The 13188-nt window shown below is 47.5% G+C and overlaps 4 protein-coding genes across 4 annotated transcripts; 2 read left to right on the forward strand and 2 right to left on the reverse strand.

Moving 5' to 3' along the window:
• Positions 1-583: 583 nt before the first annotated feature.
• On the forward strand, positions 584-1354 carry VTN77DRAFT_5726 (uncharacterized protein; the record flags this gene model as incomplete). The annotated part of the gene is made up of 1 exon (XM_069421925.1): positions 584-1354. The coding sequence occupies one exon, from the start codon at positions 584-586 to the stop codon at positions 1352-1354; it is 771 nt and encodes a 256-aa protein (XP_069276785.1).
• Positions 1355-1474: 120 nt separating this feature from the next.
• Positions 1475-2007, reverse strand: VTN77DRAFT_5727 (uncharacterized protein; the record flags this gene model as incomplete). Its single annotated transcript, XM_069421926.1, has 4 exons — positions 1475-1506; positions 1584-1664; positions 1739-1844; positions 1927-2007. 4 exons carry the CDS (start codon positions 2005-2007, stop codon positions 1475-1477), a joined length of 300 nt encoding a protein of 99 aa, XP_069276786.1.
• Positions 2008-5744: 3737 nt separating this feature from the next.
• On the reverse strand, positions 5745-6953 carry VTN77DRAFT_5728 (uncharacterized protein; the record flags this gene model as incomplete). The annotated part of the gene is made up of 3 exons (XM_069421927.1): positions 5745-5842; positions 6181-6555; positions 6614-6953. The coding sequence occupies 3 exons, from the start codon at positions 6951-6953 to the stop codon at positions 5745-5747; spliced, it is 813 nt and encodes a 270-aa protein (XP_069276787.1).
• Positions 6954-9003: 2050 nt separating this feature from the next.
• Positions 9004-10846, forward strand: VTN77DRAFT_5729 (uncharacterized protein; the record flags this gene model as incomplete). Its single annotated transcript, XM_069421928.1, has 5 exons — positions 9004-9191; positions 9250-9509; positions 9565-9901; positions 9951-10172; positions 10246-10846. 5 exons carry the CDS (start codon positions 9004-9006, stop codon positions 10844-10846), a joined length of 1608 nt encoding a protein of 535 aa, XP_069276788.1.
• Between the last annotated feature and the right edge of the window lie 2342 nt (positions 10847-13188).

Consider the following 13188-nt stretch of genomic DNA (forward strand, 5'->3'; position numbering starts at 1 on the left):
CCAGTCTGACTAGTCGAGGGAAGCGAGACCTGTAAGGCTTATTTATTGTATCTCTGTTAAAATGTCACCGACCAGATACGAAGTCATGAACAACCTAACATAAACCCTAAATTCAAAACTCGTTGGAACCTTACTCTCGTCGATAAGATTAGAAACTCAATCTGGGAGCTGACAGGCATAAGTTATCCTTTTGCCGCAGTGACATGCACATTATTTCATTTGCTAACGGCCAATCAAAAACCACGGAAGTAAAACTAAAAGAACCTGACAAAGGCTTTCTGAGGAGTTTGGTTCCATGAGGTCATCCCGCATGGGGCAAAAAACCGGAGAACTCGAAGAACTCACCGTCTCCAAAGGTAGAAGCTACAGCCAAATGGCAGGTTGTTCTTTTGTTGAAATCCAAGCTGATACATTGGCTATGATGTGGTGATCTTCGCCCCTGGCAGATGCCTGGGCGCTTTGAGTTTCCTTGCTGAATTCGATCTGTTGAATTGAATAATATTTCAGTAAAATCTCTCCCGCGAAGATATTCTAAGTAACTCATAGCAATCCCACCTCCTATCCCGCTGGGCAAACGGTCAACATGGAACCCCACAAAGGAATTCCCCTGGTCCGTCGGTATATCACGGCGCACGACCGCGACGGCGCAGCGGTGTTCCTGTCAGCCAGCCAAGTCCCCGAATGCGCACCGAATCGGTCCGCCGGCGACAACGGTGAGGTGGCCCTGCTCTACGCGACAGACTCGTTCCCCGCGCAGCTGGACGAAGAGGCCGATGTGGCCTTGTACGACTCCTATCTGCACACGCCGCCGGGCCTGACGCCGGAGCAAGGCACGGTCATGCGAATCGTCGACATGCGGCCGCAAAAGGAGACACCGATGCACAGGACCGTAAGTCTGGATTACGGCGTCGTGTTGGAGGGCGAGGTCGAGCTCGTGCTGGACAGTGGACAGAGCCGGGTGATGCGGAGGGGCGACGTGAGCATACAACGGGCCACGGCGCATTCGTATCGCAACCGGAGTGAGACGGACTGGTGTCGGTTGCTGTTTGTGTATCTGCCCGTACAGCAGCCGTTGGAGGTTGCGGGGAGGCGGTTGAAGGAGGAGTGGTACGATCAGGATCAGGAGGATCGAGAGCGAGGAGAAGAACAAAGTGTAGAAGCAGGAGGAGGAGAACAAGAAAAACAAGAACAGGAAAAACAAGAACTGGAAAAGCAGGAGGGTGAGAAACAGGAAGGACCGCACGCAGGAGAAAAGGAGGAAAAAGGAGAGTATGGCGAAGAAAAGCAGGAGGAGGAAAAACAGGAGAATCGAAAGACATGGAAGAGAATACTAGGTTGGAAGTCTCGGCGTTGAACGTCAGCTGACACAAGAGCATATATTCCTAGCGCTATAGCTATCTAACTTCTGGACAGAGATTCCATAGATAATATAATCTCCCCTTGAATTCAATAATATTGTCTTCGATTTAGCGATCTACTCTACAGAGACGTTGACTTTGGTCTTGTCTGCCCAGATCAGGCGGTTAGTATTATGAACGATTACTAACACGTAACAGATCAAACAGAAGAAGAGATAAACGTACAGAAAGCGATATGGTCCTTGATATTCTGTGCCTTTTCATAGGGCTGTGGGTAGTACCAGGCTGCGTCGGTGAGTGTCTGGCCTGAAATCTTATCAGCACCTCATTCACTTATAAAGACGACAATGCAACCTCCAAGATTTAGAATCAGAACTTACCGTCCACGTTCAATGTGTAATATGACGCATCACCTTTCCAGGGGCAATGGGTCGAAGTACTTGTCTTGGAGAGGATGGACGGGTCTTTGATGGCGGAGGGTGGGAACTATGTATAAGTATGCGTTAGCAGAGATAGCTAAAAGGAAAAATATACGAGGAAATAATAAGCTATCGACAGGCATACATACGTAGACATTACCCTCGACGGTCTCCCAATGGTCCGTCTCCGCAATGACAGTATTTCCGACTCTGGCAATTGCGTGGGGCATGTTTAGCGAATTGCGGGGGATAAGGGTTGCTGATAAGAAGAGAATCAAATCAACCTTTTTCACCTCGTGAAGGGATATTATTAATGAGGATGTTATCTGTAGTAAAATAAATACAATTCTTGAATAAGGAGTTCAGATGGGCCAGGGGGCTTTTTTATGTCCGACAGTCTTACTATCCTGCTCAACCATGATTCCTCCCAACTGCGGGGAAGACACGGGGAACAAACAGGGCAAACGATGCAAAATCAACCATGCGCCATCTTGCTGAAAATTCAGGTAGACACTGACGAATAGATGGCCACACCTAGGCCAAGCTGAAACTTAATCTTCAGACTATCACGTAGGTGGCATGCCTCTGAAATGTAGACAAACAGCAGTCTTTTTTCTTGGACCATCTCGGATGACAAAAATCTGGAACCTCAAGCCATTTGCGAATAACTCCCCCCACGACTCGATCGAAACAGCCTTCACTTAGCAAGCTAAGCATATGTACTTGCATCAATTGAGAATCGACACTGGAGTTCTCGGCACTTACCCACTGATCTGTAGCGATTGTGACAGATGAACTCGCTGAGTCTTAAGCACGTGTTGGAAAGAACGAATGGAATGCTTCGATTGATCAATCTATAGGCAGGCAAGCCACCTAAGATACATCAGAAGGGGCATAATAAGGTTGAAAGTCGGGAGAGAGTTGAGAGCTGTATATGAGGACCGTGGGAGTTAGATATCTGGTTAACAGCACGTCATCCTCCCTACGTCGCCCTATATGACGGCACGATGGTCGGTTTCATTTGAATGATCATCACTCGGCGTACCTTTCCACCGCGTATCTTCGAATTGTTATGCCCTCTCAGAACATTGTCCGCAGCTGTGCAGACATACTAGGACGTAGAGGAAACTCAGGTCCAATTGTTCTTATATCCTTAAAGCCAGACTTTCTGAGTAGTCTTCCCCCTTTTGCTAGAGAGTCCAGTGAACAGGGATTATCAAGATGCATTTATCCACAGCTCCAGCTTGTCTGTATATTTCTGTTCATTCATGGCATCGAACGGGTAGATGGAGAGGAATGAAGGGAGGGTCTGTCATATTCAACGTTGATCTGATGCAAGTATTGCAACTGCGAACTGTATGCCGATAATCTGCAAAGGAATCGTCGTTGGATTGCATTATGCCGCGAAATAATAATGTTTCCATTGACCCTTTGACCAACATTGTGCATCTCCTATACCAGCCCCGCAGATTATTCAGTACTGGAGGAATTTTCATATCTCTTCCGCTGTGAGAGACTGGTTTCAGAGACCCCAGATCTCCCTTTGCCCGATGGCTGGCCACCGGCCAACAAGACCATGTGCTGAGAGGACATGCTTTGCATATGATCCAACTGTCTCCTCCTTGTCCTTTTGGGCAGTTATTTTAAATTTTTCTGCACATTCATCTTGTTAAAGCTGAATGTTGCCAACTTTGTCTCTGCAGCAATTATCTAGCGGGTCCCAGTTCCAGCACACTGCTAACCAGATGATATTTTACTGCAGCAACTTCACTCTTCGTTTGTTCTCTGCTTGTCCTTGTGTTATGTGCAGCAAGAGATTAATAGCAGAGCAGAACATAAGGAGTGAATTGCTCGCTCAACTAGTAGGTATAGAGGATCCGGCCTCCATTTATGTACAAGAAAAGGGCTTGACAAGACAGACTATTAGATGCTAAAAGACAAACTAGCTAGCACCTGACATTGTATCTGCTCAACGGGTCATACAGGTTTAGAGAAGAACCTGATCTGAGCAATTCGGAATCTGACTGGTGACAACATTGCCCCTGGTAGCCGTAATAGAAGCATTATGGTTTGGGACACAATGTTTCCCAAGCTCCTTTAAAAACTTGGAAAGTGAAGCACCATCTACTGATGCAGACTATACACACTGCTGTCCTCCTCTAGCTGGAAAATAAGAATTGGGTCTGCACCCCAACAGTGCCGATTTGGAACTTGTATAGATCACTGGAGTAGTCGTGAGGTAAGGGTGCAGTATCGCTTCCGCATGAGCTTCGGCATGAATCCATGTGATATTCGAGTGAGTAATTGTCTGCTCATGGGCTGCTGTATAGGGATCACTCTACTTATACTAGAGATTTCGAGAACAAGGGAGATCTCAGAAGAGCGGATGGTCCAGGATGGAGAAAAGGCACACCCACATGTTTGCGATGTTAGTTAATGTTGTTATATGAGTCTTTTGCTACCTATTCCTGTCTACCATTGCTTTATCCTGATTGCCACACCCCCTTTTACAAATATGACCACTTAAGTGCTGCCCAGATTGATAGCAGATATGCAGAGAAAGGACCAGTTCTATCATGTTTGATTCATGCACACCTGGAACGCCACCACATGATATAGTAAAAGGGAAACATACAAGACAGAAAATATATCCGCCAGACATGGTCAAATCACGCTAGTACGCTAAAGCAATGGAGAAAGCAATGATGATCATGTATTGTGTTCTAATGATGCTGAGCTTGGCCTGATGGCGGTAACTAACTACTATGAGTCATGTGACTGATGACTAATGCTACCCTGTGCACAGCACAGCATACACCATGTGTGCTTCCCCACAATCCGACCCATCCATCATACAAGGATTCACTCTGATTCCATTGGTAGGAATGAGCGCAATCCTCAGTAAATAACCTGTTTACTGTAATTGAGAAAGTAGACAAAAGAGAGAGAGGGGGAGAGAGGGGTAAAAAAAAAAAGAGGAAAGGCATAGTCATACACACCATAGGTAAAAAGTCTGCTGGTTGTAAAAAGTCGCGGTCTAGGGGTTCAGCAAAGGGATCTCTTTATCGAACCGTGGCTTCAGTTGCCCGTTATACACTTGATATCGGCTATAATCGTCATTGAACACGACATAAAATAGCGGGAAGTCAATATCTAGGTCGTCCATAGTCAGCATCAACATAAAATGAATGAAGGTATGGTTATATATACCTAGCTTGCTTGTCGGCATGCTTCTGCGGAAGTCAAGAACAATATACTCGCTGATTTCCCGATTCTCAATCCATTGGTATCTCCCTTCTTTTAGGAACTGGCTAGTATGCTCAGTGAGTCTCGAACCGTCCCTTATGCACTTAATTGCCCAGTTAACCTGATGAATAAGGAAATCGACCTGGCCATTCTTGTCCTTCCTACTCCACTCTGATGAAATATAAATATTTCCAAGAAGTGAGAAGCAAGCTCGATAAAACTCGTCTTGGTAGACTGCTTTAAGCGGCCGCAGTACTGCACCAGATCCTAATACTCCCCTACCATCATTTAATGCTGTTTGGCTGAATCGTGCTATAGCCGACATGCAAAACGCCTCAACAGAGGAGAACTTATGTTTTGGGAAATTTGGGATGTTATCACATAACATTGACTCAATGCACCTTAAGGAGAAAAGATGTTAGTTAGATACTAAATAGCAGTTAGTAAAACAGAGCCTTACCTCTGATGAAGCACTGAAGCAAACACATAGACTGTGTCTTGCGGTTGTTTACATCCTAGAGGGAGCTCTGCTTGGAGCCATCCCCGGTGATAACAGGTATTGATATTCTGGTCTACCTGCTTTGGATCTTTACTGCGGTCATCTTTTTCCCATACACCCTTGACATTGTTAGATACGAGAGCTCTTTTAAGTAGGTCAGCAACCCCTGCGTTTTCCTGCAGCCATTCTCTTGTAGGCAAACCGCGGGAGAATACCCGATTACTAAGCAATCGTGAAACAATATTGCTGTCCTTGCCTAGCACGTTGAGAGCAATATTGAGCGGGATTATGGAGCCCGTCTTTCGTAGTTCGCAAATTTCCTGGATCAAGAACGCCAGTAAGCATGAGAGCCATACAGGTTTATGGTGATAAAAAACCTCAGATGTTGTCAGAAAGTCCAATGTCACCCGCACCGCTGCGGGATGTCCGTTCGTGATATTCCAGATATAATCTACGACCTCCGCAGATGGCAGGAAGCGTTGGTCGTATTGTGAATGGAAATTTTGAACTCGCTCAAGTACATTGAGGTACTCGTTGTGGGTAAAAAAGGAAATGCGCTGCTCATCTTCAAGGTATACTGGCGTTCCTGTCTCTACTTCGGCCTTTCGTGTTGCAGACCCCCAAGAAGAGAATAGGGCAACCAGGGGAGTATGATCACCTTTAAGGAAATCGTTCCAAAATGTCGAGCAAGAATAGGATTCTTGCGCCTCATCAATTATCAAAAGCGCTTGTAGTTCAAGCCAGTTAACACTCTTATCATGAGGAATGCTAAATGCATAGTTCAATAATTTTTCATAGGCGCGTCCAACATCTTCAGGGAATTTCGTTGGCCAGGAGCACCATAATACAGGGAGTTCCGGTTCCTTCTGTTGGACATGTCGCTCTAGCAGACGCGACAGCGTTGACTTTCCACTTGCGGGAGTAGCGCGGATATGGATAAGACGGTGCTTCTGAATACATGCCCACAATGCAGAGACTGTGCCTTCCCGTGGGCAGCGAAGGGGATCAGGAACTAGTTGGCCAAGTGTACCAGCTGCATCGTTCATCAGCTTTAACACTCATTCGTCAAATGTCCGCAAATGAAATCTTACCATCATGAGACTTGATCTGACGGAAATTGCTATCTGCATCCTCATGACATGCCAGCGGATGCTGGCAGTTTTCGCACTCTGGATCTGAAGTTGGCGAGAATTTGTCTGAGGAGAACTGCCCAGCTGGGCACATACATGTTGTGATCAGGTACGGGCGCTTGGGATCTGGTTGTTCTGTGAAGCTACACCTTCCACCCATTAGCCTTACAACGCGCCGTTTCGGCGTTAGTTGGCTGGATCGCGGCAGGTTCGGACTGAGAGTAGACAGCGGTGGGAAATGAGCTTTTGAGGGATGCAGAGGACTTTGTGCCAGGCTGTTTTCTGAATTCTGATGTTCCATGATGGAACAGGCAGTTCAAAAAGTCGGAAGAACAAGGAAGGCCCGCGGCGGAATGGAAGTTCAACCTCTGATCACGTGCAGCGCCTGGGAAATTGAATCTGAAGTTCTGGTGGCACTCGAAACTGTGATACTTGCCTCCCTGCTCCTTGTTGTCCCTCATTCTTTTGAAACCCCTACTGCCTGCTCCAATCTCGTGGCCATGCTTGATGATGACAGACTCGATGACCTTCACTGTGAAGCTATCTTGGGGAGCCTAAACGATAACTGATCGGATCTAACCCGATTAGGCTTGGTCTAGGCCAATCGATTGGGATATCTAGTACTCTTTAGGACTAGCGCATTCATCACATGACCTCGAGCCGAACATTTTCAGCACATGCTGTGTCTTTCTTTTCTAAGCGGGTCTTCATGTAAGGAGTACATGAGGTAGTAAACAGCTCATGGTCGACAACAAGACAGGCGGTATGTTCCGCATGCTGCTGAGGCTTATGCAAAGTCGGGAGTCCACTCATTCCAACCTTCGACTTCAAGCCCCTGATCCTTCTGTTGGATCGTTTCTTCAGATACGCGATGACTACATGAACCTCCATTCCAGCGAGTACTCGGACCAAAAAGGCTTATGTGAGGACCTTGACGAAGGGAAGTTTTCCGTACATTGCCTACAACACAGACCGGAGTCCAGAGCCCATATAATCGGTATTTTCCGCCAAAGGCCATCTGGGCTGGGCCATGGAGCGGCACCACTCTCTCGTGAAACCAAGATGCATATTCTCGAGCTGCTGTTCATCTTTTGAAGATCAGCGTGCTAGAAGACCCCTGGCCCAACTAGCTGTTTTCGCGACTATGAAGACTTTGTAGAGAGCGCCTTTTTCATATCAAGAAGATCTGCCCGCATTAGCTCATTAGATACCATAAGCTTTTCTACAACATTTGAAAGCTTATGAGCATTGCGGTGTGGAGATAAGTCAGAAGTTGAACCCTTGATCACCTTTTTTGTTAGCTTCCATATTGACCGAGAACTCTCTGCTGTTTTCGGACCACTAGATAAATCACTGTTTTTCCGAGGATCAGGAGTCTTCCTGCCAGGTAGGAGGCTATAAATAACGCATGGACTAAATGGATAAAGACCGCTTTTCCTCCATCCGGAGTTGATATTTGTGATGGTAAAGGTCTTGGAGTGTGCATGATGGAGATCAACAGAGGGGGAAGGAAGTAGAGGGAAGCAGTCAGAAGTAAGCACCAGCAGGTACAAGCCAGGGGGAAGGAGATAGCAGGCCGGAGCAGAGGGGGAGCAGGCCACAGCATGAAGCAGCAGAGGGGGATCTGGGCAGCAGTAGAGCGGCAGTGGACGATGCCCAAAGCAGGTCACGTGGGAGGTTCTGTCTGGGACGTGACTACCTAGATAGGTACCCAGGTACGAATGCCGGAAGCTTGACTTTAATTTTATTTCATTTCCCTCAATCAATCTCCATACGTATGTAGACGTTGACCTGCAGAACTAACGGCCTCCCCGATGGTCATTGTTTTATTTTGTCTCATTTTAGATAGATCTCTCTACTATAGTTTAGTCTAGTGCCTGCAGGATTAATAGTGCTTGCGCAATTTTCCCTATTTTCTATTTTAGTTTATTATTTTTTTTTATCGTGTCTGTCTGCCATGGGAAGACTGTCAACTTGTCAATCGAGCGAGCACGCGACATGCCCCACTTGTTCAATCACGACAGCTCCTTAATTATATCTCATCTTCGATTTAGTAGAGAAATAATCTGAAAGCTTGAAGAAAAAAAAAATTTTAGGTTAAAGCTACATGTTTGGCCCCCAAGATAGCTAGCTATCTGCTATCCCTTGCATCCGTTGGAGGGATTCCTAGCAGTCGATCACGCAATTCCGGGCCGCGTTCTCATCAGCCGCCAATGTAGCATTTGCATGGCATTATGCATCGTCGCGTGCTACAGATGAAAGTACAAATACTGCGCCATGTCGTCGACTCGCTCCCCAAGGATTAACAGCTGAAAATAATATTCTCCCTCCACATTCCACTCGACTACACGATGGCGTCGCCAGGTCTTGTCTCGGAGCCATCGAAAGGCGAACCCTGGGTCGAGTCCAAGACGGCAGATCCGCTGCAGCAGCAGACTGCAGAGCAGGATGGAATTGGAGTCGGCGAGCTGGCCTTTGAGGAGTATACCCAGGGAGGCCTGGGGCGACATCTGGGCCTGTTCTCGACGACGTTTCTGATGTGCGTGCTTATCTAGTGCCTTATCTCTGTTCTAGGATTGATCCTGATTTGTTATCAGTGTCGGCCGTATCATCGGCACAGGCATCTTTTCTACCCCGTCTTCGATCACCGAGGGCGTTGGCAGCGTGGGTGCCTCGCTGATGCTCTGGGTTCTGGGCCTGCTTCTGGCAGCTGCCGGCTTATGCGTATGGCTCGAGTTCGGCTGTATGATCCCTCGAAGTGGGGGTGAGAAGGTCTATCTCGAGGCCGTCTACCGTCGTCCGAAGCTGTTGATTACCGTTTTCTTCGCTGTCCAGGCTATCGCGCTTGGGTTTACGGGTGCGCGCAGAATCTCACGTTGTGCTGTTGCGATTGCGAGCTGACGAGTCTATAGCGTCTGGATGCGTGGTCTTCGCTTCCAACATTCTCCTCGCGGCCAATCGCCAGGCCACTGAATGGGAGGAACGCGGTATTGCAATCGCAGTCATCGTCAGTGTGACGCTGCTCCACACCTTCCTGCCCAACTGGGGTGTGCGCTGGATGAACGGCATCGGCATCATCAAGATCGTCACCCTGCTCTTTATCGTCGTGACCGGCTGGGTGGTCTTGGGCGGCGGTGTGTCCAGTGTGAAGGATCCTCATGCCAGCTTCCGCAACGCCTTTGCGGGTTCGGCACACTCGAGCAACCTGTACGCGACGGCGCTGTTCAAAGTGATGAACTCTTATGCTGGGTAAGAATCCAATGATAGTGGTTGTGGAATGACTCGCTAACTTCTTCAGCTGGTCCAATGCCTGTTATGTCCTGAACGAAGTCAAGAATCCGGTGCGCACGTTGAAGATTGCAGGCCCCCTAGGGTTGTTGATCTGTGGAGTTCTGTACCTGCTGGCCAATGTGGCCTATTATGCGGCTGCCACTCCGCAAGAAATTGCGAACAGCGGAGTGACGGTGGCCGCGTATTTCATGGGCAAGGTGTTTGGAACGGCGGCCCAGCAGGCTTTGAGGTATGGCCTGTCTATTTTTAATTATTGCTGTTTTTTTTTTTTCTTTCCCTTTCCACATGTATTGACCATCTAGTGTCCTCGTGGCCATCTCCTCTCTCGGAAACGTCATGACGGTGACCTTTGCGCAGGCTCGCGTGAATCAGGAACTGGCGAAAGAAGGCGTGATTCCTTTCCCTCGCTTCTGGGCCTCGAACTGGCCGTTTGGGTCACCTTCAGCCGGCCTGCTGCTGCACTTCATCCCGTCGTTCATCGTCATCGTCGCCATCCCGTTCGGCGATGCCTACAACTTCATCCTCGACCTCGAAGGCTACCCGGGGAGTGTCATCAATTTCCTCGTGGTGCTGGGTCTGTTCTATCTCCGCTGGACAGCTCCCAAGCTGACGAGGCCGTTCAAGGTCTGGTGGCCCATCGCGGCGTTCTTCATGGTCGCCCAAGCCTTCCAGCTGGTTGCGCCGTTCCTGCGCCCGCCGGGTGGGAAGGGCGACACCTCTCTTCCGTACTGGCTGTATGCCGTGGTGGGCATTGCCGTGTTGGCGGCTTCGGTGGTGTACTGGTTTATTTGGTACGTGGTCGCACCGGCGATTGGCGGGTATAAACTCGTGCCCAGCCATGAGAAGCTGCAGGATGGGACGAATCTGGTGGTATACAGACGCGTTCCGAAGGATCGAGCATAGATGTCGTTGATAGATAGAACCCTACATACAATTCGAGTACACATTTGCAGTAATACATTAGCAGTAATCCATCTGCTTGAAGATTGCTAGAATCTTGTTAGCGTCACAACTCGCAAGTCTTAGCTTAATTGAAGATGAAGTCGGAAAACCGATAGGCATCGACTTGGCAGTCTATAACTGCATCACTACAAGGAAATTGTACTGTACAGCTCTGAAGTCAATCAACCATTGAAGCTCCTTCGAGCAGAAGACTGCGATTGCAGGTTCTCTTCCGGGACACGATGAGGTAGTCAATCGCGTGTTTTACAAATATAATAATATCGAACTTTCTTTCTGGAATCAACTGAACGTCTGATTTCTGCCTAACAACAAACTATCGAGATTCGAGAAAAGAGCGGCTTCTTATATTATAGCCTCCTAGAGACCCTATCGATACAGCTATTTTTTGGGAAGAAACCGGGATTAAAGAAATCAAATCACGAATGTAACAGATATTTTTTTTATCTGATAAAAGAGCTCTGAAAAAAAAAATCATCTAAAGAAATCAGGTAATTGTCGGATTAGAAAGTCCAAATATAGCGGACACGGGTAAAAGCGGTTCGGAGTCGGTTTCAGAGACCTATCTTGGCTGACATATAAGAAGAATATCCTCCATTGTCTACTATAAAATACAAGCTGTGCACTTTTCGAAGCATTGAATGGGTATTTGGGTATTTTCTGTCTTATTAATAATGAATAAGGGTATATTGTAGTTAGTTATATAGATCAATCATAGTAATGCATGTACTATATATACATAGGCACTTATCAACAATGGACTCTAGGGATAATAAGAAGAAGAAAAGGTAGTACCCTCAAGAAGACTTTATTGCCATATTCTTTGGATAAAACCTTATATTCTAGCTCAATAGTTACGGTTTAATTCTGTGGAATAAAATATGGAATAAAATGTGACCCAACTGGCAGTCCAGCAACCATTCAAGGTTCTTGGAGCAGGAGAGTAGCGGGTTCTCTTGCGATTAATCACGTGGTTTATAAATATAAGAAGACTATCTTTCCTGACATTAATATCGAGGAGGTAGTTTCACATAACAGTAAAAGAGCAACCAATTGCACCGAAATCCTCAAGTCTCAGCAGTTGTCAACCAGACTGTCTATCACTAAGGATACGAAGTCATATACGCACTCTCTCTGTCACTATCTTTCCCAAGCTAATATCAATATCCATATATACAGTCATATATTTACTCTCGCACTCATCGATAATATAAATATAATGCTCACGCTTACCTCCCCACAGCCTTGTTGACCACCGCCTCCGCCGCCAACTTCGCATTGGCGACGCCACTCCTCAGATTCCCCTCCACGAGCATGTACGTCGCCCCGACAACCTCCAGCCCGTTCTTCTCGATGAACTGCTGCGTGTTGAATTTGATCCGGTCGATCAGGTCCTGCGACGGATAGCCCAGTTCGCCGGGAAGGCCCTCGTAGTGGGCGCGCAGGCTGTCGACGTCGTATTTGGGAGGCGGTTCGGTGTCTTTGTGCCGGCAGAGGATGAACGTGTAGCGGGAGGGGTGGTGTTTGCTTGTTGCAAGTCAGTCAACTTGACTCGACTTGCTCAATATCCAGATGATAGACAACGTACCCCGTCACATAATGCCCTGGAATCGGAGCCGGTCCCACCCACGGCGAAATGGTCGTGTTCTTGGGCTCAATTATCTCGCCGGAATGGCTGAGCGTGTTCTTGGTGACGAGCCAATGCCGGACCTGGCCGAATCGCGTGTCGTGGCGGCGTGTGAGGTCCTAGGACACCACGAGTATCAGTCTCGGCCTTTATCCATTACGGTATTAACTCCAAGGGTGATAGGGTAGTATACAGGATCAACCATCATAAGCGTATAATCGTCCTCAGACTCTTCTCCTTTCGTCTCCGGCTGGTTGCGTGTCAGTTCGTCTCATCTTCACAATTTCCTAGTCTGGAGTGGTGATTACAGGAGGATCGACAAAAACAGCCGGCTTCGGTTGCGTCGCATCCCGATCGATCATCTGCCCTGGTTTCTCGACTCTTGCTCCGGGGAATACAACTTTCAGATTGTGCGGTACCCTCGTGCCGGGAGCCAGGATGTCCGGGATGATGTTCCCTTCTTCTAGCGCGCTGGTGACCTCTGCTGCAGCCATGGTCGTTATACTGTAATTTTCGAAAATCGAGCAAGAGAGAAATCAGATCGATCTATCAGAAGATTCTATGTGGACTGATTATTATTTATATGATACTTAATTTATGGGCTGAGAAGTTATGACATCTGGCAAGGTCAGTCAGTTGGGCAGGATGTATGTACCTA

The sequence above is a fragment of the Rasamsonia byssochlamydoides genome (assembly GCF_041956645.1).
Source record: "Rasamsonia byssochlamydoides strain NRRL 3658 unplaced genomic scaffold VTN77scaffold_41, whole genome shotgun sequence".
NCBI classification, from domain to species: Eukaryota; Fungi; Ascomycota; class Eurotiomycetes; order Eurotiales; family Trichocomaceae; genus Rasamsonia; species Rasamsonia byssochlamydoides.